At 32.9% G+C, this 22,640-nt stretch overlaps 2 protein-coding genes across 2 annotated transcripts in view; one reads left to right on the top strand and one right to left on the bottom strand.

Annotated features, from left to right (window-relative positions):
- Positions 1-210: 210 nt before the first annotated feature.
- LOC132718791 (small G protein signaling modulator 1-like) overlaps positions 211-22,640 on the bottom strand; it is a 63,719-nt gene continuing 41,289 nt past the window's right edge. Inside the window, 9 exon segments of the mRNA XM_060702522.1 lie at positions 211-364; positions 1,151-1,318; positions 1,945-2,041; positions 2,583-2,692; positions 3,842-3,924; positions 4,343-4,467; positions 19,530-19,609; positions 20,271-21,072; positions 21,664-21,732. Coding sequence (XP_060558505.1) covers positions 276-364; positions 1,151-1,318; positions 1,945-2,041; positions 2,583-2,692; positions 3,842-3,924; positions 4,343-4,467; positions 19,530-19,609; positions 20,271-21,072; positions 21,664-21,732 — 1,623 coding nt within the window. The 3' untranslated portion in view covers positions 211-275.
- Positions 11,504-18,595, top strand: LOC132718790 (3-alpha-hydroxysteroid sulfotransferase-like). Its single transcript, XM_060702521.1, has 5 exons — positions 11,504-11,738; positions 13,152-13,415; positions 13,987-14,084; positions 16,605-16,773; positions 17,180-18,595. Exons 1-5 carry the CDS (start codon positions 11,669-11,671, stop codon positions 17,302-17,304), a joined length of 726 nt encoding a protein of 241 aa, XP_060558504.1. The 5' UTR covers positions 11,504-11,668; the 3' UTR covers positions 17,305-18,595.

Raw genomic sequence — 22,640 nt, 5'->3', positions numbered from 1 at the left:
TAAAATCTATGAAAATAAATAAAGATTTTAATGATTTTACAGTTTTTATCAATTTACTGTATACAATGATGTCATGTTAACTTTTGTTTCTATCAACTCTCAGAATCAATCAATCAATCAACTATCACAACCAATCAATCAATCAACTCTCACAATCAATCAATCAAACCAACCCATTAATCTCTATATCACCATCAGATATCATCGTGACATAAAGTAGCGGTCAATCATCACCTGGTATACCTGTCAATCAATTATCATCATTCTATAAATCATCATTTATTATCTATCAGTGTCTGTTGACGAAGGATCAGTTCTCGTGCTATCTTCAGAACCTGTTTGGCATCGTGTCTCTCCGCCATTTCTGTCAATAAAATAAATAATATCTCAACAATATATTCTAATTTCTAACATACATGTATAATTTACATAGAATACAAGAAGCCTTTACAAAAATTATATACATGTAATAAAAATGTTATCAAAAATTTAAACACTCCTCGTGATTTTGTCACTATACACAAAGAAGAAAAAAAATGGTGTTAAAAATGCCAATAAACGCTGGTTAGAGACTACATGTATAAGATAAGATAATTTTATTGCTATGGAAAGATTTTCATACTTATAGCTAAAATCTTAATTAAAATTCAAATTCTGATGATACATGTGATACTTATTCTCTGTTTTAAAAATTTCTCTGTTTTAAGAATGAACAATGAGCATCGAGGGAGTGGTGGTCTTATGCTTTAAGTGTTTGCCTCTTAACCAAGGTATTACAGGTTCAAGTCCTACACAGGTTATGAGGCACCAGGACAGGTTATGGAGCAATAAAATTTGCAAGAACTTTTTTTTCAAAATTGAGTTTATATAAGAAAGTTTAAACTAATGATGAATAATAACTACATTTCATAGAACTGGACATGCCATTTAACTTCAAATTTGGCATCAATAAAATAGAATTGTTCACCAATATTAATGTAATTACTGCTGCGTTTAGTTCAGCTAATTTTATAAAGTACTACTTCAGTGCAAAATCATGACTTTAATTATAATGAAAATCTCAGTCAAAAATCATAAATTTAATTATAATGAAAATCTAAGTATCTTGTGTCAAACTAAATGTGGGCAAACTTAAAATATAATATATTACCATTAAAGAACTTGATAATATCTGTGAAGTCCATGTTGTTATCAAGGATAATATCTCTGTAATATTCCACCATCGCCAGTGCTATAAATAGCACAAAATTAGCAGAGCTGATATATTTAGCTGCCCAGATTGTCTCCCATATCAGAAAGATGTCGTTATAAACAAACTCTGAAATATTAATGACACATTGTTAACATTAATAAGATTGAAAACAAATTAAACTGCTGGTACACTAATGCCATTAATTGCATTTATTGCATGAACTGACATAAAAAGGTGAAATTTTCAGAACTTGGGAAATTTGATAACAGAGGTGATAAACATTTCTATAAATGTCAATAGGATCATATAAACATATTCATCTTTTTCAGTTCTTATTAACTAAAGAAAAGTAGATCTTTAGACATATTTCCTGTTGAAAAATAGACAATATTAAGTCAAAATCGTTGACAGAGTTATGTTCTCTTGCCCATAGGTGAAAGTGATGGTCGTAAACAAGTATTCAAAGTTTCAAGGAAATATTCTACTAGGTTAAGAATAAAAACATGACAAAGATGAATATTTATCCTGTGCACTTGTGCCTGCATAATTTAACCAAGATGTGATGCTTAAATTATGCAGGCACAAGTGTGCATAGGATAACTTTTCCTCATCTTGTAATGGTAAATATAATATCAACAACCAATATACTGACAAGCAAAATGCAAAGGCTAATATACTATAATAAACAGAACTTTATTTTATAAATATTTAACATTTCAATATAAAAACAATGTTGTATCATCATCACTGACCTCTTTTAAAGTCCAGTAAGAACCACCTATAGCAGAAATAGAAATGAGTGTAGTCCCCATGGTGATGCATGTGCTCAAATAACTCGGAATCTAATATCTGAAATGAAAGAATAAAATACAGCTTATCATTTAACATACAAAAGAAAATATAGAAGAATGAAACAGAAATCTAACACTCTAGATACTGTTTCCAAAAATCAGCAAAAAATCCCATTCAAAGGAAGAGCCTGTATATTTGATTCATACCAAATATTCAATATACTAAAACAGGCTGGTGAAAATACCCAATCAGGCTTATGACATAAAAACTCATATTTCTAGAAAAATAATAAAGATACTTTTAAACTTGTGTATGAGAGATAAATCATATTGACCATAAACAGAAAAAAAAATTGGTACTGTCACTTCATGTGAGAATTATTTACATTTTTATGGTTCAATTATAACATTATATTTGATTCATAGCCAATATTGGCATTTTCACCAGCCTGTGAAATATTAACATAATAAAAAAACGTTAAGTGTGATGGAAATGCAGACTGGCCAATATATTATACTCCCCTGGAAAAAAAAAGATTCACAAATGACAACAAATTTGATAAATGTGATAAGGTATGATAATAAAATCATTGTCTGACCTGTATTAGAGATCTCATGTTTGCAAAGTGTGTATCCATGGCTCCACCATGCGGAAAGTTGCTGCACATTCTCTTCATTAACTCACAGAAACAACTGTAGGTTTTAGCCTCTGAAATAAAATCATTCCAAGATATTAGAAAATCCAAGATACTGGAAAATCCAAGGTATTAGAAAATCCAAGATATTAAAAAATCCAAGATATTAGAAAATCCAAGATATTGGAAAATCCAAAATATTAGAAAATCCAAGATATTAAAAAATCCAAGATATTAGAAAATGATATAACAGTCCTGCATATCTTAAAAGCTAATTTTATGGAAGTAAAACACAATGATCTTTGTTGGAATGTTGTCTCTTATAACAGATTTGTTACAAGCTGTAATATATGGTGGATTCAAACCAGGTTTATCCGCCAGTGGTCTTTGTTTAAGCAGTATTTACAACAGGTTTGTGTTATTCTGATTTCATCTCGTTAACATTGTTAACAAGGTGATTGAGAAAATCGCAATTTCTATAAAATCAGAACAATGAAGAAAACATCAAGAAAATGGAATCTTTAATACCATATTCATAAGGTGAAGGCCACAAAAAGCTCATAAAACAAAAAAGGAATCAAATTAATAGCCTATAATTAAGGCAGTTAATATAATGTAGTAACTTCAGGTGAATACAATAAAATTTTACAATATGATGTAATAAAATATTTACATAGAATCAAGCCTCCTCCATAAAAAATTTGTAACCTTATATACAGTGTGATAAATTTTCAATGCTATGTTACAATATCAATATCTACTGTACCAACAGGAAGCCATGAAACAAAGATGATGTTCTTTTAAATATAAGGTTTGAAAAGGGAGTAAACTTTTGATTATGAGCTCTCCCTGCAATGAATTAAAACTGGTGCATCATGTTTCTTCATGGGCTTTAAGATTAAAATACAATAAACTGTTTTTCTTATTCTTGATAGGCTTTTACTTTGCACCAATACATAAGAAGGTCGTATGGCGACTTTCCAGCTTTTACTGATGGAGGAAGACCTCAGGTGCCCCTCTGTGCACTATTCAGGTATGAACGGGCACCTAAGTAGAACCACCAATGTTCCGTAAGCTAGCTATTCTTAAAGATTCCTCACATGGAAGAATCAGAAAAGTCTGACGGGATTCAAACCCACAGTGGTGAAGGGCAAGTGGTTTGAAGTAAACGGCCTCAGACGTTCCCTTTACCCATTTTTTTAGAATTATAAGAATAAACATACCTTCATCAATGATGACAAGTAAGGGAGCCAGTAAATCACACATTCCCTGTACATATCCAACATCTAGATGCTCCCATACATACCTGAAAATATCACATGAATAATATTAAAAAAAGTAAGTTTTCAGTAACTGCATCTGTTATACACGCAAAAAAAACCCCATATTTCAACTCAATAACTTATATTGGACCTGCCTATGAAAAATACATGCCACCTTTCTAGCTTATTAGTCTGGGGGTAGACTGGCTTCAAAACTTTAAATGTTGCTTTCATTTTGATGTTGGGCGACAGTACTATAGCAGTACTATAAAACCTGTAGTTTAAAAGACAGAAGAAAATTGATTAACCTTCAACCCTTATTCTTCCTATTATGATCACATAAAGATTTGTTCTAGATCATTAAGTATAAGCTAATAAACAAATTCTTGTTTAAAAAAGAAAAGCATCCATGTCAATAACCAATTTGATAGCGTTTTAATTGAAGAAATTTTCAAGACTTACGTGCACATGATGTTACGAAGTTTCTCGAGATTATCTGGTGTGAAATACCAGTAGTTCCGGTCACACCTCTGTACGTCCTTGTCAATACGATGAAGATTCAGAGCCACACTGTCCAACAATTCAGGCTGTAATATAAATTAACAAAAACATCTTGTCATTTTGGGTTGAATGGAATATGTTATTTGTTTTTTTATTGTTTTGAATTTACTTAAAGTCAGTGGCTCACCCTAGTGGAATTTCAACCCAAACCAGTAAAAAGCAAGTACGGATCTAAACCCCTCTGAGTCGCATAGACCCCCCAAAGGACACAAAAAGATATACATAATTATACGGGAAAATTTTCACTTTAATATTTACTTCATCCTTACAGTTTGAATGGGTAATACAATCAAACAAACCTCATGTTTTTGTACAAATGCTTAACATTGATTTCCACTCAAATTTATCTAGGAATGACAAAGAGCAGAGACAATTTCTCTATCTTAAATACTGAAATTACCATTACTCTGTATGAGTAATAAGGTGGTATGTTTTTGAGTAAATACCTAGTTCATGTTTTTTTAAACAATTACTGATAAATCAATGTTAAGGCCTTTTTTATCTGCTATATCTTGGAACTGGTAAACTAGGAGCTTTTACTGTTGTTAAGATTGCTTTAAGTTTAACCAGTATGAGTAAAACTTAACAAATATTACATACACCTAGTCAAGTATAATTACATGTATATTTCTTTTTTTAAACCTTTTAAGGCTCTATTTATTTGCAATGAACAAATAAAATAGTGGATAGATAAAAGACAACAATTTGACACTAAAACAATCTTCACTGTTATATAAAATAGAAACAAAGATGTAGTTGGTAAAGGAGTTTGTGTCAATTACTCAAATTAATTAAATATTTAATATGCCACTCTAAAGTTAACCAAAGCCAAAGCTATCACCTTTATTTATACAATATGAAGTTAAAGTATTTCTTTCACTACAGTCTATCATCTGACAACTTATCATCTGCTATCTGTACTGCAGTCTAATTTATCATCTGCAGAATTATCATCTGCTATCTATAGTGCAATCTAATTTACTATCTGCCAAATTATCATTTGCTTTCTATACTGCAATTCAAAAAATCATCCTCTGTCTATACTGTCTTCAAATTTATCACTTATGATCTGTACAGTACAGCAGCTCAAAAATTATTTTTGTGCACAATATCATCTTCATTCTATACTGTTAAGTCCAAATTATCGGCTTCTATCTCTACTGCAGTCTACTATCTGTACTGCACAACCGCCTATCAATACTACAGTTCTATCTATACTGCAAAAAAATCACCTAGGTAGTGCAAAACAACAATACAAGTATGTGTATGAAAGATGTTGATTGGCTCACTTCAACAACCAACCAGGAAATAAAAGCATAACGTAAATCTATTTTTATCTTAGTATATGAAACTATACTATTATACATTGCTGTTCTGCACTATATAAGATATACACATTGCATGGGTGGAGTTAACTATTGATCTGTATTAGAAATGGAGTGTAAAATCAATATAGGTGTTCATGACAGAAAATTTTAACTTAAACAAGGTTTAAGTAAATTTAAGTTTCACAACATATTCATTAGACAAAAAATATTGTGATAGATATGTCGTAGCTAATTACTGTGTGCATTTAGGTGTGGGTTAAATGTTTAGACAAAATATCTGTCTCATTTATTTTTGTAAACCGCAGGGACATCATTAAATCATGGATTTATCAAATTCATCTGAATCATCGGATATTTTAGTAACTGGGTACAAATATTCAGGTTAGTGTAATCCATTGATCTATACGTTGTATGTATACAAAGCTTTGATATGCATGGAGTAATAAATCTCTTTTTTTAAATAGGTTAATATATAAATAAATCATTATAAAACTTCAGAATTCAACTTCCTCTATTCTCTACTTCAGTTGAATAACTTGTTCTTATGTTTAAGAATCATGTAAGTTTTTCACTTTATTTCATAAAAGTAAGCTACGCTGTATAACCTCTAAACTAATGTGTTTCAATTGTTTGAAAATGAATAGTTTTGAATTCAGTACTTGAAATGAACAATATGATCTTTTTTTTCTTTATTTAGCTAGTCATAATTGTATTCTTTTATTGTGATATTAGTGATTATTGACTGTTATTTTTCTGTTTGTTTGTTTGTTATAACCAGTTGCATTTTTTAATCCCTTGGTTTTAAATAAAAACCTGAAACTTTTTTTCATGAAAAAAACTATATATATTAAAATTTATTTCGCCTAGATCTTATCCAAAAAATTTTTATTCCTTTGTCCCTGTGCATCCCCCAATCCCCTGGAAACACTGTCCCAAACATAACATGTTGGGGGCACCTCCCTCGAATTCCCCATCTTAACTTTAGTCAACCCACAAAGATTGTATATTGTCGAACCCAAAAAGCTGCTTCACTTTATACAACTTCTAAAGAATACCATGACACTTATTTTAGTGATTTTTTGTCCAGATTTATTAATGGTCTCCCAGGTAAGTGTTTCTTTATTTACACACTGTAACCTTTGACATTTTATTGTTGAGAAGTGGTCAGTTTGTTAGGTTTGTTTTTGTTTTTTTACCAACACTGTATAAATCATTTGGAGGCTTTCCAGCTGTACTGGCAGACACGGACCTCAGGTGCACCTCAATACATTAAGTGGTTAAGGTGTCTGCCTCTCAACCGAGGGATCATGGGTTCGAGCCTTACTTGGGTCACGACCATGTTTCCCCATATGACATCAGTACTGGTTGGTTCCAGGAAGCTGACTCAAAAGTGATTAATATAAGTTGCAAGAACTTGTTTCGCAATCAAGCTTAAATAAATTTGTTTAAACCAAACTAAACCTGAGTAGAACCAGTGACTTTCCCTACACTAGCAGGATAGCTTCCTTAGACTCATTAAATAATCCAAATTCCCTGCAAGGATTCAGACCCACAGCAGTGAGGGGCATGTGATTGGATAGGGTATATGATAGATCAATCAAAATCTTGCTAATTTTGAAACTAGTTTAATTTGACTGTAAAAGGAGATTACCTTGTTGTTGTTGTTGTGAAACATTTCCGAGCACTACTTAAAATGTTCCAACAAATTTCAGATGGAAATTGGTGCCAGCATACCAAAGATTGGAGTACTATCTTATCACAGCATCCTACATCTAATCTACACCTTATATATTTTGATGATCTCACAGAGGTATGTTCTTTCACACTAACAGATGCACTCTCATGCCTCTTTTCTTAGTCTAATACAAAACCACTGAACAGCCTGCACATTAGACTCTACATGTATACTGATGGTGTTCTAATATCTAAACCTCAACAGCCTGTACATTTAATTATTCAACAAGTTTAATAAATTCAGAAATGAACCAGTACGCGAATATAATATTCTATTTATCACACACATGAAATAAGAACTGCTTATAGTAATTATAATAAAATCAATCATTTTTCACTAACGTCTTTATAGTATAACACATTAAGCACATCCTTACAGTATGTTTGTATAATGCAAGTGACGTCACATCAAAATATGATGTGCATGGCGGTTTAAGTTTTTCTTATCAATATTTGTCACTCCTTAAATATTATCTAATTTTTGCAATACTTTTCAGAATTTTGAGCATGAAGTCTATAAACTGTGCCAATTTCTCAACATTCATAAAAGTTCCTTCCAGATCTCAGAAATGTGTATGTCAGTGAAAAAAGAAGCCGAACAACCTCAACAAAAACGAAGAAAAACGCATCATACTGAAAATGGCCATAGTCATAGAGAAGTATTCAGTGAGCATAACTTTAACACTTTAATATCTTTATATTGCAGAGTCTAGAAATTAATTTGTTTGTTTTTTTTGTTTCTGTTTTTCTGTTTTTAAGCCTTTTTTGTTTTTGTTTTTCTGTTCTGTACGCCAATTTTAACACATGTGTGGTCATATTTTGGAGGAGAATCCAACAAACCAGCTTTTTAGGATAACTACTTAAGTAACCAGTAATTACCAATTTCTTTGCAAGTGACCACCTACTAATTCCAATGATTTCTGATTCAGTGCTGAGAGACAAAATATTAATTTCCATTATGCATTTGACTCATTGTCCAAGATTAATTGTCATTTGTCAAGGTATCACATCCAGCTATTACAATGATTACTTACTTATCTGATGTTCTCCCTGTTGAGCTAAGCTTACAGACAGAAATTTATTTGAATTTTTTATAACATTCAATAAGCTTTTGAAATGCCCGATTATTGCCGAAAATTTGAACTGACAGTGTGGGGAGCAAGTTATTCAAAGTAAACCACCTCAGCCACCTGGCAGTCCCTACTTACCCAATATCTAAAATAGTACATGTACTTTTACTTAAATTGTAAGCAAGCAAGTTAATGGCAACCAGGTTACGTTTTGATTCCCAGAACCGAACAAGCTTGTAAAGTAATTTCTTTCAAATTCTTACCCTGAATGAAACAGATTACTTATGAACATTTCAGATGAACCTGGGGCGTGGAAGAATCTCTTCACTGTGACATTAGCAGAACAATTAGACACTTATATGCTTGAAGAATTGAAAGACACCAAACTAGATCTCGAAAAACTGCTGTGCATATCTCTTTGAAACAAATCCAGCTTAAAGATTACAAAATCTAGTGTTTATAAATAATATCGGGAACTTAGCAAATGTGGGTTTTTCCCAGCTAATCCGTTGGTACAAACATTATCTTTTACCATTATAGCTAGACGGTGCACAACACCTCATAATAGATTAGTCAACCTGTTGTGCTTATTTTCGAAGCTGTAACTGTAAAAGTCTGTTTGTACCTACAGAGTAGATTGGAAAAACCCAAATATTCTTATTTCTGGAGTTAGTCTATTATGCTGATATATCTACAAAAGGACACCTGAGCATTTTAGCAACAGCAAACAGAATAAACCTTTAAAATTGGGAAAATTTTAACACAATACCGTTTGAAAATTGGGAAAATATTAAAAATCTCTAAAATATGGATTTTTTTCTGATTGTAAAACACATAATTTGAGATTGATGTTTTTCTTCTTAAAAACATAATATTATACATGTATATATGTCCTAAAAGTTGAACTGCTGTTAGTAGAAATCTAATAACAATTAATTGAAACTCAATATCAAATTAGAAATATATTTGATATTAAACAATTTTTTGTCAATTGGAAAAATGCCTTAATTCAGCTGTTATTTCATGCAAAACATGACTGTGAATATTATTTTATACACAGCTCGTCTTGAGACTGATATTTTTGTGTGTGTCTTACTGTATCAGTGTCGTAGACTACTTTTTATATTATTTTATATTATATTTTTTGTCTAGTACAAATATTTGAACATGTATACATACACATTTCTATAATCATGTAATTTAGTGCCTTTTATCTTAATTATACAAATTTACTTTTTTTCCACACTGATTTTGTTGTTTATTTTCTTCCTTAAAATTAAGGCAGCTTTAAATACAAGTAACCTTTCACAATTTTATGCTTCTATTTTAAATGCCATTTAATGGGAGATTAGAAGTACACTGACACCCTCCTATAACGTCCTGTCCCCCCTCTCCCCCCCCCCTTATAAAACTTTGCTCAGTATAATGCTAATAGACCAAAACCTCCCCCCCCCCCCCCCCCAAAAAAAAATACTTTTTATATTTTATAATTGTACATTTCTGCAGCAATTCTACAACAACCTCGGATCAAAACATTGAATAATTAACAAAAGGCATTCTGGGTGGTGTGTCACTGTATGTCTGCATGTTTGTATGCTTTAATCCTTAAATAGACTGCTAACATCAACAATTTCAAACTTGCCTTCGCGTAACCATTCTTCAGGTACAGAATCATGCAAACATGTGCATTTGCAGTTTACAATCAGTATAAATTTAATTAATATTTCCCCCCCTGTTTTGGTAGGACTTTAAGCCACACCCTCCACTTTTAATGGTGATATGTTGTCTTTCCAGCTTATTAGTGAAGGAAGACCTTTATAATTTGAGGCAGAAGCAGGCACCTAAGAAGAACCACTGGTATCCCATAAGCTAGCTAGATATGTAAGGATCTTCACATGAAAGAATCCAAAGTTCCTGACAGGATTCAAACCTACAGAGATGTCAGGGGCAAATGAGCAACATATAGTATACATGTATATTATCATTTCTTCTATTACATATTGACATAAATTTACATCCATCAAAATATCAAAGTTTTGCCTTATTAATAAAAAATCTTTTTTTTTCCATATAATGCACCATCCAAATGTTACCATAGTCCCATTATTATACACCTCATGGAAATGAATCGACTTTTGTTTATATTTGTTTGTTCAATTGGGTTTTACATCACACAGACACATTATAGGTAATATGGCAACGTTCCAGCTTTACTGGTGGAGGAAGACCTCAAGTGCCCTTCTGTGCATTATTTCAGGCATGAACGGGAACCTGAGTAGAACCACCAACGTTCTGTAAGCTAGCTGGATAGCTTCCTCACATGAAACAGAAAGAATCCAAAGTGTCTGTCGGGATTCGAACCCACAGCTGTGAGGAGCAAATGGTTTGAAATCAACAACCTTAACCACTCAGCCACGAATGCCCCAAAGGACTTTTGACTTTTAAGTTCAACTTCTGTTAAAGGCCCTAAACCTGCCCTATGTGGACAGTCACTGCAAGTTGAACATATCCCCTGCTAGACCGGTGCCACTCCACATTGATCCTACTGTAAATTGACAGACCGCAGGATCAGTACCTTTAAACCCATCTAAACATTTGTCTGTAATCCCTTAACCCAGGCTGGGGTTATATTTAACTATAGTATAATCTAAACTAATAAAACTTAATTGATTTTAAGCTTAATTTTTTCTTAAACTAACAAAAAAAACCTAAATAAACATTGTATCAAAATTATCAAAATTATATAAAATGAAGTTCTTCACAATGACAAAATTTCCTGCTAGTATTGCATTATACAAAATGTATAAATATCAATAAAATTACACTTTTGAATCCTATATACAATATATAGCTGTTTGATCTGCAATTACATGTATATAGCCATATATAAACTTGGTTAAGTTGACTATTGATCTACTGTAGAATCAATATCTCAGGTTTACAGTTCTATATATACACATGACAAAAATACTGGACTTAAGAATATTCGTGTTTCGCAACCTAACTTCATACAGAAAATATTTTGAAATAATTCTGCCATTTAATAACTGCACACATATCTCCTATTGGTAAACCAGCAAAGACATCATTCAATCATGGATTTATTAAATTCATCAGGATCATCAGGACCGTCAGATATTTTAGTAACTGGGTACAAATATTCAGGTTGTATATTATATTATCTATTGATCTATAAGCTTTGATATGTACGGAGTTATAAATCTAATTTATTCTTGTCTATCTTTCAATCTGCATAAAACCATTCATCATATTTAGGGGAAAAAATTCAAAAAAGGACTCAGGTACTCTCACTAAATAGTGAACACATATGTTTACAACAGCAAGAAGTTTAAATTAAATGTAATTTGAAAATCATAAATGTTGTGATGTACTTAAAGGCCCATTATGCCTCAGAGATGAATAAATTTGTTATTCTTCAGAAAAAGCAAACACGACTCATTTAAAATTTAAATAACGGTTTGAAAGCACATTAGATACTTCAATTATTACATGATGAAAGTAGCACTAGAAGTGAAATTATTTGTCAATTTTTTTAATAGTATTTAGATGTAAACAAAGTTAGTTACCGGTAAGTATTTTGACTTCCATACAAATTACTAAATCAATATAATTGTACTAATTGCCAGATAGTAACAGTCAAGCAAAAGAATTGGTTCAGGTAATTGGCCAATGAGTATCATTATAGAAACTGTTAACAGGATACTAAATATAATTATAAAGCTTTTTGAGAAATAAAAATAAAACCATATCTGCCATAATAATTATATTGGGCCTTTAAAACAAAATCTGGAGATCATACGCATCATGATTATGTAATATGGAATTTGTAGTCACTTGTCCAAATATGGTAACAGAAGGCGGCAAAAACAGAACAAAACAATTCATCATGATTAAAGCACAACAATTTATGTAACTACCATCCAGTGATTTGATCTGATCATAATGTGTACAAATCACATTTTTATATTTCAGCTTGTATTCTGTGCTTAATTGTATGAAAAAATTACTGATAATATTATAATTACTGTAAAAGTGAATATTTTTACATCACAAAAAGTTTGCAAATGTCCAAAAACGGACTTTTGCGTGCTGAAATATTTGCGAAAGGACGGTTTCCAGAACTCCCGTTATATTAGCTCACTTTTGATAACATAATTTGTTTGATGACAGTGTGCAAAAATGAGCATTAAATTATGTTATGTGTTTGTTTGAATTTAGCAAGAAGTTATTTTTAACAGGATATGTTTACAAAGTCATCGGTGTATGGTAAAATGATGAATGGCCTCCGCAGACTTTACTAAAGTTGATGATGCTCAATTATTGACTGCCTCTCAACCCAGAGATCACGGGTTTGAGCCCTTTTAGGGTCATGACCATGTTTCATCATATGACACCAGTAATGGTTGGTTCAAGGAAGTGGACTCGAAAACGATTAATATAAGTTGTAAGAGCTTGTTTTGCAATTGAGCTTAAATAAGTATGTTTTATTACAAAAAAACGCCAATATTTCCATGTCGCAAAATAAACGATTTATACAGTACTACGTATATATTTCAGCTGTGGATCACCTCCATAGAACCTTAGTCCAGCTTTGTACCTGCGCATTGCCTGTTACCCCGGAGAACACGATACCTAATATTACATTCTGTGAGGGTCTCCTTCCATCAGAATATCCACATCTTAACATCAGTCAATCCACCAAAATTGTATATGTTGTCCGAAACCCAAAAGACATCGCTGGTACACTTTACAGAAATTCTGATGATTATGATGATACTTATTTAAGCGACTATTTGATCAGATTCATTAATGGGCTGCCAGGTATGTGTTTATTTATATCACAGTTTCTTGCATATGTCCACTAGCGTTTCCATTTCATGATTTGTTTCACAGATGCTGGAAATTTCACTTGGCGTTGGGGTGACAGATGAGTTGCGTGCTATACAATGGCGCAATTTTAGTGCATTTTATGAATGAACCATGTTAGGGTGGCAGCGTGGCCGAGTGGTTAACGCGTCTGATTAGTAATCTAAGGATTGCTGTCCGCATGGGTTCAAACCCTGTCAGGGGCAAGCCGATATTTCCTTGAGCAAGAAACTTTACATTTATTGCTTAGACTACTGGTTGGTTCCAGGAACGGATTCGAGAGTGTTTCAATAAGCTTAAAGCTTCCAACACAATCAAACTAAAATAAATTTGTATAAACTAAACTAATAGTATTCACAATCCAATTATTCTTTTTAATATAAATCTATTTCTTTATTGACAGGGGTATCATTGTACATCAATCAAAACCATAATGTTAATTTTCGATGACAGGTCAAAACTGACAGAAAAATGAGATTTCCTTGCTGTGAAGTTTCTCAGCACTAGTATGTTCTCACTATTTCAGATGGAAACTGGTGCCAGCATACAAGAGACTGGAGTACTTTCTTATCACAGCATCCTACATCAAATCTACACCTTATATACTTTGATGATCTTGTAACGGTATGGCCTTTTACATTCACACTCTCATGAATAAATTAATAGACAAGCCTGTAAGAAAGGGCAGTCTGATCAGGCTCTATGTATGTATTCTATGTTTAATGAGGTTTTATCCACCTGTTAAGGCACAAAAAGCAGCTGTCGCTGTAGAGTACACAAAACGCCCCCCCTCCCCGCCTTTATGCTGCATAAATAGTTTTTAAAAAAATCTTCGTAACTGATATATTCTGGTCTTTTAAAAATCAATTGTCAAATGGTTTTTGATTAACGTTAATGTTTTATATACATCCTACCAATGTAAAAAAACATCAGTCAAAAAGTAAAGGCTGTATAAGCAAACATGAAGAAATCTATTTTTGGCATCCTTGACCTTGACAGAGTATCATCTACCAAATATGAAATACATCTGTCAATAAATAAAGGCTGTATGGGCAAAAGTATAAAAAGCTATTTTAGCACTAATGATCTTGACCCAACTGACCCCTAACTCCATTAAAAGGAAGAATACCATGCATGTTATTTTCCTATCAAATATGAAATACATTTGTCAATAAATAAAGGCTGAATGAGGAAAAGTATAACAAGAGCTGTCCGTAAGGTAAGGTAAGCGCGCTCGACTTTTTTATTGCTTGCCAATAAAAAAAGTTTTTGCAGTAAAAGGCAATACAAGAATCTCTGTATTTTTAAAGTGAACAATGGCCATGAGCATTAAGATATTTAGTGAAGAATTATTTTACTGAATTGTGTGATACCCTTGAACACTGCAGCAAAGTTTTTTAGTGCTTGCCTATAATACAAAACATTGACAGTTAAGGGCCATAATTCAAATAAAATCTTTGACAGAATTACCTTCTCCTGGACATGTTTGGGAATCATGATTGTAAACAAGTATTCCAACTTTCAAATTAATATCTCAAACAGTTCAGTCAAAAAGTGGACTGGTACTAAAAACTTAACCAAGATTCTAAGTCGATAAAAGGCCTTAATTTTTAAAACAAATCCTTGACAGAGTTACCTTCTCTTGCGTACAGATGGGGGTAATGATGTGAAATAGCATTAAAAGTTTCAAAGCAATATCTCAAAGGGTTAAGGCAATAAGTGGATTTTACCCATATTCAATGTATTTTCTAAGTCAAAAAGGGGCATAATTCTGTCAAAAACCTTGACAGAGTTATGTCCTCTTGTCTGTTGATGAAGGTCGTGATGGTAAACAAGTATGGTCAGTTTCAAAGCAATACCTCCAATGGTTTTGAAATAAAGTGAGGTGGTACAAAAAACTTAACCAAGCTCAATACACTTTCTAAGTCAAAAAAGGGCCATAATTCTGTCAAAAACCTTGACAGAGTTATGTACTCTTGTCTGTAGATGGAGGTTATGATGGTGAACAAGTATGGTAAGTTTCAAAGCCATACTTGTAATACTTCTGAAATAAAGTGGGGTGGTACGAAAAACTTAACCAAGGTGTGACGCCAACGCCGACGCTAACGCCGACGCCGGGGCGAGTAGGATAGCTCCCCTTTTCATAGAAAAGTCGAGCTAAAAATCTATTTTTAGCACTGGTATCCTTGACCCACTGACCCCTAGCTCAATCAGAAGGAAGAATACCTGTTAAGTAATTGTTTTACCAAATGTGTGAAAGACATCTGTCCAGAAATAAAGGTTGTATGAGTAAAAGTGTAAAAATCTATTTCTAGGACTGGTGACCTTGACTCAACTGACCCCTAACTCCGAAGAAAAAGACAACAATTTTATGTTCCTACCAAATATAAGAGACATCAGTGTCAATGGTTAAGGTAAACACACCTGTAAAAAAGTACACATCTATTTTTGACATTGGTGACCTTCACCTTGACACAAATGACCCCCAACTTAAACTAAAGGAAGAGGACCTCCTTTAGCAGTTTGTATTAAACATGAATGACATCAACTAAAAAATAAAGGCTGTATGAGCCAAAATGTTTAAATTTGTTTTTTTACACCAGTCATCTTGACCTTGACTCTAGAGATCCCATTTATTCCATTTAAGGTATCCACCTACCAAATATTAAAAATATCATTAAATAAATGAAGTAATTTGGAGAAATTTAATATAAATCCAACTTGCCGGAATAGGTTAAAAATACAAGGCCCTATTTGCAAAGTGATAAAAAGGAAAATAACTTGGAAAAATGGATGGCACAGTTATAAACTTTGTATTGACAAGTAAGTGTGGTAATTATAAAGCCATTAGTTTAGATAGAACTTAAGATACATGTATATCCAACTTGCGTTTTAGGTTTTTCTAAGTGCTGAAAAGGGCAATACCTTGGTAAAAATGGATGTCATAGTTATGTAACTTGCCCAGATCATGTACTTTGTGTTGATTAGTGAGTGTGTAAAGTATGAAGCCATTGGTATAGATAGAACTTGAGAAAAATCCAACTTGTTTCAGGTTTACCTCTACGGACAGACGGGGGCATAAAAATGACATTCTTTACACATGATACTTAAAGAATTATTTCAAATGTTTACAATACATTTCAGGACTTTGAACAAGAAATATCTAAACTGTGCCAATTTCTCAACATTGACAAAAATTATGTCAAGATCTGTACAGTGTGTATGTCAGTGAGAAAAGAGTCCGAGCAACCTGAACAAAAACGAAGAAAATTACACCATACGGAAAATGACCATGATTATAATGAAATATTCTGTAAGTAATTAGCAGACACTTTTATTTTGCACTTTTAATAAGTTCACATTGCAGACTTTCAAAATTTGATTTTGTCAGATCATAATTTCAATAAGTTCATTTTCAAAATTTGAACCAATAGCACAGTTGTAAGGGGCTGCCACTAACCTAATTTAGTCATTTATTTTAGAAAATATAGTGAACTTTGTTTCAAATGTGCAAGTAACGGCAACCAAGTTATATTTTGATTTCTTGAACAAAAACAAGCTTGTAAAGAAATTTCTTGGCATCTTAAAAACATGTATAAACGGAACAGTTTGTCACCTTAGTGCAGTAACGGGTTAACACCTAATGCAATATAATAAGAGTTAATCTATTACTGCACTGATATGATTAAACTGTTGCTGTTTACCTATGAACATTTCAGTTGAAGCTGGGAAATGGAAGGGTCTTTTCACTGTGAAGTTAGCAGAAGAAATGGACAATATAATGCTGGATGAGTTAAAAGACACCAATTTAGACTTCCAAAAACTGCTACGCCCATATCTTTGAATTATTAAGTATAAAAGTATTCCTCAACAAGATATTACATTGAATAACTATCAAAAGGCATTCTGGCACGTATTTCACTGCATTTGTACATGTTTGTATGATTTGAATGTTTTTCTGCACTGGCTGGAGCCAAAGGTGATTTACCTTTGCCACCAGTATAGAGCAAATCTGGAAACAAAGTGATACCTCTGAAGCATTAATCACAACAAAATTACATGAAAATTGCAGACTCGGTTTGATTGAGTCTGTACATGAGGGATAATGAATAAGTGCAACATCCCTCATGCCCCCTAGCACTGGCTTGAGCGGAACTCAATTCTCAACACTTAATAGTGCAGGTATCAATGATCCTGAAGGACCAGAAAAATATAACAACATTGAAGTGAAGTACGGGGCAACTTTTTACAGCTGCCATGCAGCACATGACACCTGCTGTTGTGAAGTATATAAACCTGGAAACAAAGTGATCCCTGTGAAGTGATCACTGTGAAATTAGCAGAAAGACTATCTAGCTAAGTCTACTGCTGTTAGCTCAATTTTTGTATTTTGGTTTTAAAATACCTTACACTTCAAATGGACTGTTCCAAATTCAAAGCAGAGCAAATCCAAAAATCAAGTGTCAGATGGTTTTGGTATATCCTTTTAATAGCTTTAAGAAGCTCTATTGTGAGATTATATCATAGAGTAAGTTTTTCCTGGAACTAACCAGTACTGCCGCCATATTTTAAAAATTCAGGGTATTGACATAAGTAGGGCTTAATCTCATGAATTCCAGAATAAAGGACAGAATGCTACCTTTCATACATTAAATATATATGTACAAAGTTTTTAAAACATTTACTTGAATTAACTCTTAAATTTACAATAAATTTATTTGTTTGTTGTAGCCATACCCCTATCCCTTGGGCCTAGCAAGGACTTTGACACTATGCTGGGAGGAAAGTTAAATGGTTCTAACCCTCACTAAAATCATTCCAATACCATAAAAAGCTAAACTCTAAGCCTGAGGGTGGTTACTGGACTTACTCAATGTCATACAAGCCAGAAATTTTAGGCTAATTTCCAGGAAGTCCAGGACATCCAGGACATTATGGCATGTAGGTCCAATGTAAACAGTGCAGGTCAAGATCTGTGTCATCTGATCATGGTCTGCACTGTCCATGATTCAGGCAGTATTTATTTTAAATTCCCCACCCCCCATTGAAAAATGGTTTTGTTCACATTAAAAGATGGACAAGTCTTTTTATGATATAAAGCATGGTTAGGGTTAATAAACATGTTTATAATACTGCACTTTTGTAATGTTGTTTGTCATTGGATAATCATAGCGTTTATATAGTTTTATATACATGGCTGCTGTCAATTTATGAATAAATCTCAATTTTTTCTTTTGCTGTATTATAAAATTTTTATACATTAAATATTCCTGACAAGTTTTATGACCATATATAAATGGTTGTTTGCTATATAACCCTCACCTAGCAGCTCAGGTTATATTTTAAACAACTGTTTATATAGGGCCATATAACCTGTCAAAAATCTTTATAACTAATAACAAACATGTACTTTAAATCTTTATCTTTCTCTCAAGAAATTCAATCATAATACAAGAGACAAGTTCACTAACAGAAAAGACAATAAAAAACTTCCTCCAATAATTGCTTTTAAATGTCATGCCAAAAATGTCATTAAACACAAAACCACACTTTTCACAATTCCAGGAGAATTCTAAAACTTTAAAACCTTTTATTACTTCCTAGAGACAAATATTCATGAATTTTGTGGTTTAAATGAGGATGAATATTGACACCTAATTTCTACATTATTTGCAAATCCATATTTTAAACAAAAAATAAAACTTCAAGAATTTCAACCTAGAAAATTTAACAAATTTAGTGGTGAAAACATCTATTTAAAATTTATCAAGCACCCTTCTGATTTTGCCCCCTCTCATTCTGATGAAGAGAAATATTTATCTTGAAGTACAGACCATTAAAATAGAGGGAAACAGAGTCTCTTAACTACACCAAAGTGGCAAAATTGAAAATGTTTCAGGTTTGATTGACACATGATTGAGCTTGTTCATGGACAGTAGTGGTAAAAGCAATCTACTGTCCATGCATCCTAGCACCAGCTTTAGCAGAATTCAACTTCCTTTCAAAGAGAACCAAAACTATCATGCCAAGTAAAACAAACAACAACAAAGACATGTTTTACAAACTTACAGAATAAATTCCACCATTGGATGCTGGAGAGGCCGGGGACATCAGGCTCTCTTTGGAAGTCGATAGCTGTCGGACACGTTCTGTTCAAATAAAAAACATCAATGAAATAACTATATAATCTCATAATTACATATGAAGAATGATTGCGAGATAAGAATAAATGGACAAGATTGATTTGTAATATACAGACAATAGTACAGCTGTATGTCACTATGCCTGAAACACACTGAAAATACGAGGCTTTTTTTCTCTTCTTCTTTTTTTGGTTGGTTTCAAAGTCGCACCACCACAGTATAGGTCATATGGCAACTTTAGAGCTTTACTGGTAGAGAAACAACTTAGGTGCCTCTCTGTGCAATTTTTCAGCCATGAACAGGCACCTGAATAGAACCATCGATATTACATATCTAGTTGGCTAGTTTTCTCACATGAAAAAATCCAAGGTCCCTTGTGGGAATCGAACCCACAACAGTAAGGGTCAAGTGATTTGAAGTCAAATACCGTAGTTGAACAAAGTTAAAGTGACTCAGTGGTTGTCATGCTGTACATCTTTATATTTATTTAACAGTTTCAATACAAAGTGATAAAAAGTTTTGCAAAATGTTTCTACCAAGTGCCCAATTTGTTAAAACATTTCTTATAAAAAATGATGAGCAAGGCTTCTAGACCTTATATTTTCTTTTTAAGAAATCTTTAAAATTGTTTACAAAAATAAATCTCCACTTATTCAAAACAACTTACCATCAACCACAGGTGTTTCTCCCCCATCAACCATTACTGTAACCTGTGAGGCTTTATCCTCATCTTTCTCTACAGACTCCTGTGCTACCAACATTACTTCTTCCGTCTCATCTTGTTCCATTTCTTCCTCCTCGTCCCCATCATCTTCATCACCTCCTTCGTCGTCTGCTTCATTATCAGCATCTTCCTCAACACCGGAACTTCCGGCTGAAAACTTTGTTACTCCTTGCTGTTCAATACTACAATCCCTGTCAAATTTAGAAATATCTGTGCTTTCAGAATCACCAGCCGAATCTAATTTCAGACGTTCCTGTGAACTTATTCGCGCTATGGAGTCTCCTAACCCGTCATCCGGACTGTCTGTGGTGTACGACGTTAAATATTCACGTTTCTCAATCACAGAGAAAGAATCAGTCTGCATAATCTTATCACTCAATTCAAAATGTAAATCCATACTCTGTTTCCTGTCTGGCGTACAACAAGTAGTTCCGGTGGCACTACTTTCTTCCGGAACTGTGTCCGGATGAGAAAATTCATCAGAGTCAAAACTCTGAGATAAGAACACATCATTATCAAGACTAGAATCTTTCCGCACTAATGGTATATTTCCGTCAGTGCTTTCAGAAGACATTTTAGCTAAATTAGCTGCCATTATTTCTTTTTCTCTTTGTTTAACGATAGCTTCTACAGCTAACCATTCCGACATTGTCCGTTCATACAGATTTTGTGTTTTCTTATCAAGATAGTCCCTATCCTCAGGAGTGCTATCAAATTTGTAATGCCCAAGCAAATATGGCCACACCTGAATGATTATAAGATATAACATTGCAACTTTAACTCAATTTCAAGCTTCAAACATTTATATGAAATGAAACCATGAAAGCTTGAAATATAGAACTTTATCATAAGTTATTTCAAAGCATAATATGCATTGCCACTGAAAGACCATTTCAAATGAAATGTGTTTTCATATCTCATGTATCTATTTTGTTTGATCACACCAAGACTGTAATTGTCATGTGGAGACTTTCCAACTTTATTGGTGGAGGAAGACCTCAAAAGCTTTTTGTACAGAACCATCAACCTTTCATAAGCTTGCGGAAAAAAAGCTTTCTCGCTAAAAAGAATCCAAATTCTCTAGCAAGATTTCAATCTAAAGCCACTGATGTGCAAGTGACTCCAAGTGACCTGAACCACCATTCCACTGACACAGTTTCAATATCAAAGTACAGAAATATTGAAATAAAACAGGTTGCTCCACACTACTAAAATTAATATAACACAGGCTAGTTTCGGTTGAGATTATAAATCATTACTTTTGTCCCGGCAAGTGTTTAAGACAATTTCAACATATAAACACTAAAAACAACTTGGAATAAAAACAACAACTTACTTCTTTCCTGATGCTATGTTCTATACCACCATAATACACAAGTCTGAATACTTCTGGATAACCAGTTACCTGTAATAAAACAAAAATATATTTTACAGTATACAGCTGGTTGCTTGCCGACCCAGTTTTGTTAAACGGACTCCACTGAGGTTTTTTAACGTGTCGGGACTGGAAACATTTTCCCGAGATTGGTGTACAATTTGATGAAGATATGGGCTTATAACTTGTATGCAAATTTTAAATTCATTCCCTCCTTCTGTTTTTTCAGAATAATCATTTTTATTGCGCAAAATGACCAGAAAATGAAAAGTGTTGCATTGCTTTTCACTCAAATCAGGCTAAGAAAAGCAAAGAAAATTAATTTTCAATTAAATTCTTAGTATATTTCTTTGTAATCTTTTGCAGATTTTACCATTTTAAGTGTTCCACTTGATATTTTTAAGATTTTCAAATTGTATATTTTTAGGCCTTTGGACATCAGTGGAGTTCCTTTAAGCTTATAACATGGGTAAGTAATGAGCAAAATAGATGATAAAATAAACTTACTTAACTTCAATATAAAACTCATATGGACCTATTACAAGTAATTGAGGTGGAGAGGGTGTAACAGCTCTATAGATATTTTCAATCTCTGAGACCTTGACCTTACCAACTGCAAACCCTACTAAATATTGAAAGGGCAGAACCAACACCACCCCCACCCCCCTTCAAAAAAAAACACAAAAATCTCAAAAGATAGTGGATCATTAAATCTTGGTTAGAAATGTGCATGGCAATTATGGACAAAAATAAAATGATCCATTTTTTACATTATATAAATATTTCTTGATAAAAATTTTAAAATGCCATCAATTATTGGTTTTTCTAAATTTAAAATCCAACATGAAATGTCAATGTGTTTACATTTCAATAGGTGAATTCCTTTTATAGCATTTAATTAGGATGGAAAACATCTTGATTTATGGTTTTCCGCAAAA

This window comes from Ruditapes philippinarum, unplaced genomic scaffold (assembly GCF_026571515.1).
Source record: "Ruditapes philippinarum isolate M1 unplaced genomic scaffold, ASM2657151v2 ctg1236_1_1_1_1, whole genome shotgun sequence".
In the NCBI taxonomy this organism is placed as follows: domain Eukaryota; kingdom Metazoa; phylum Mollusca; class Bivalvia; order Venerida; family Veneridae; genus Ruditapes; species Ruditapes philippinarum.
Note: the sequence above shows the minus strand (reverse complement) of the source record. Positions and strands in the feature narration are given on the sequence as shown.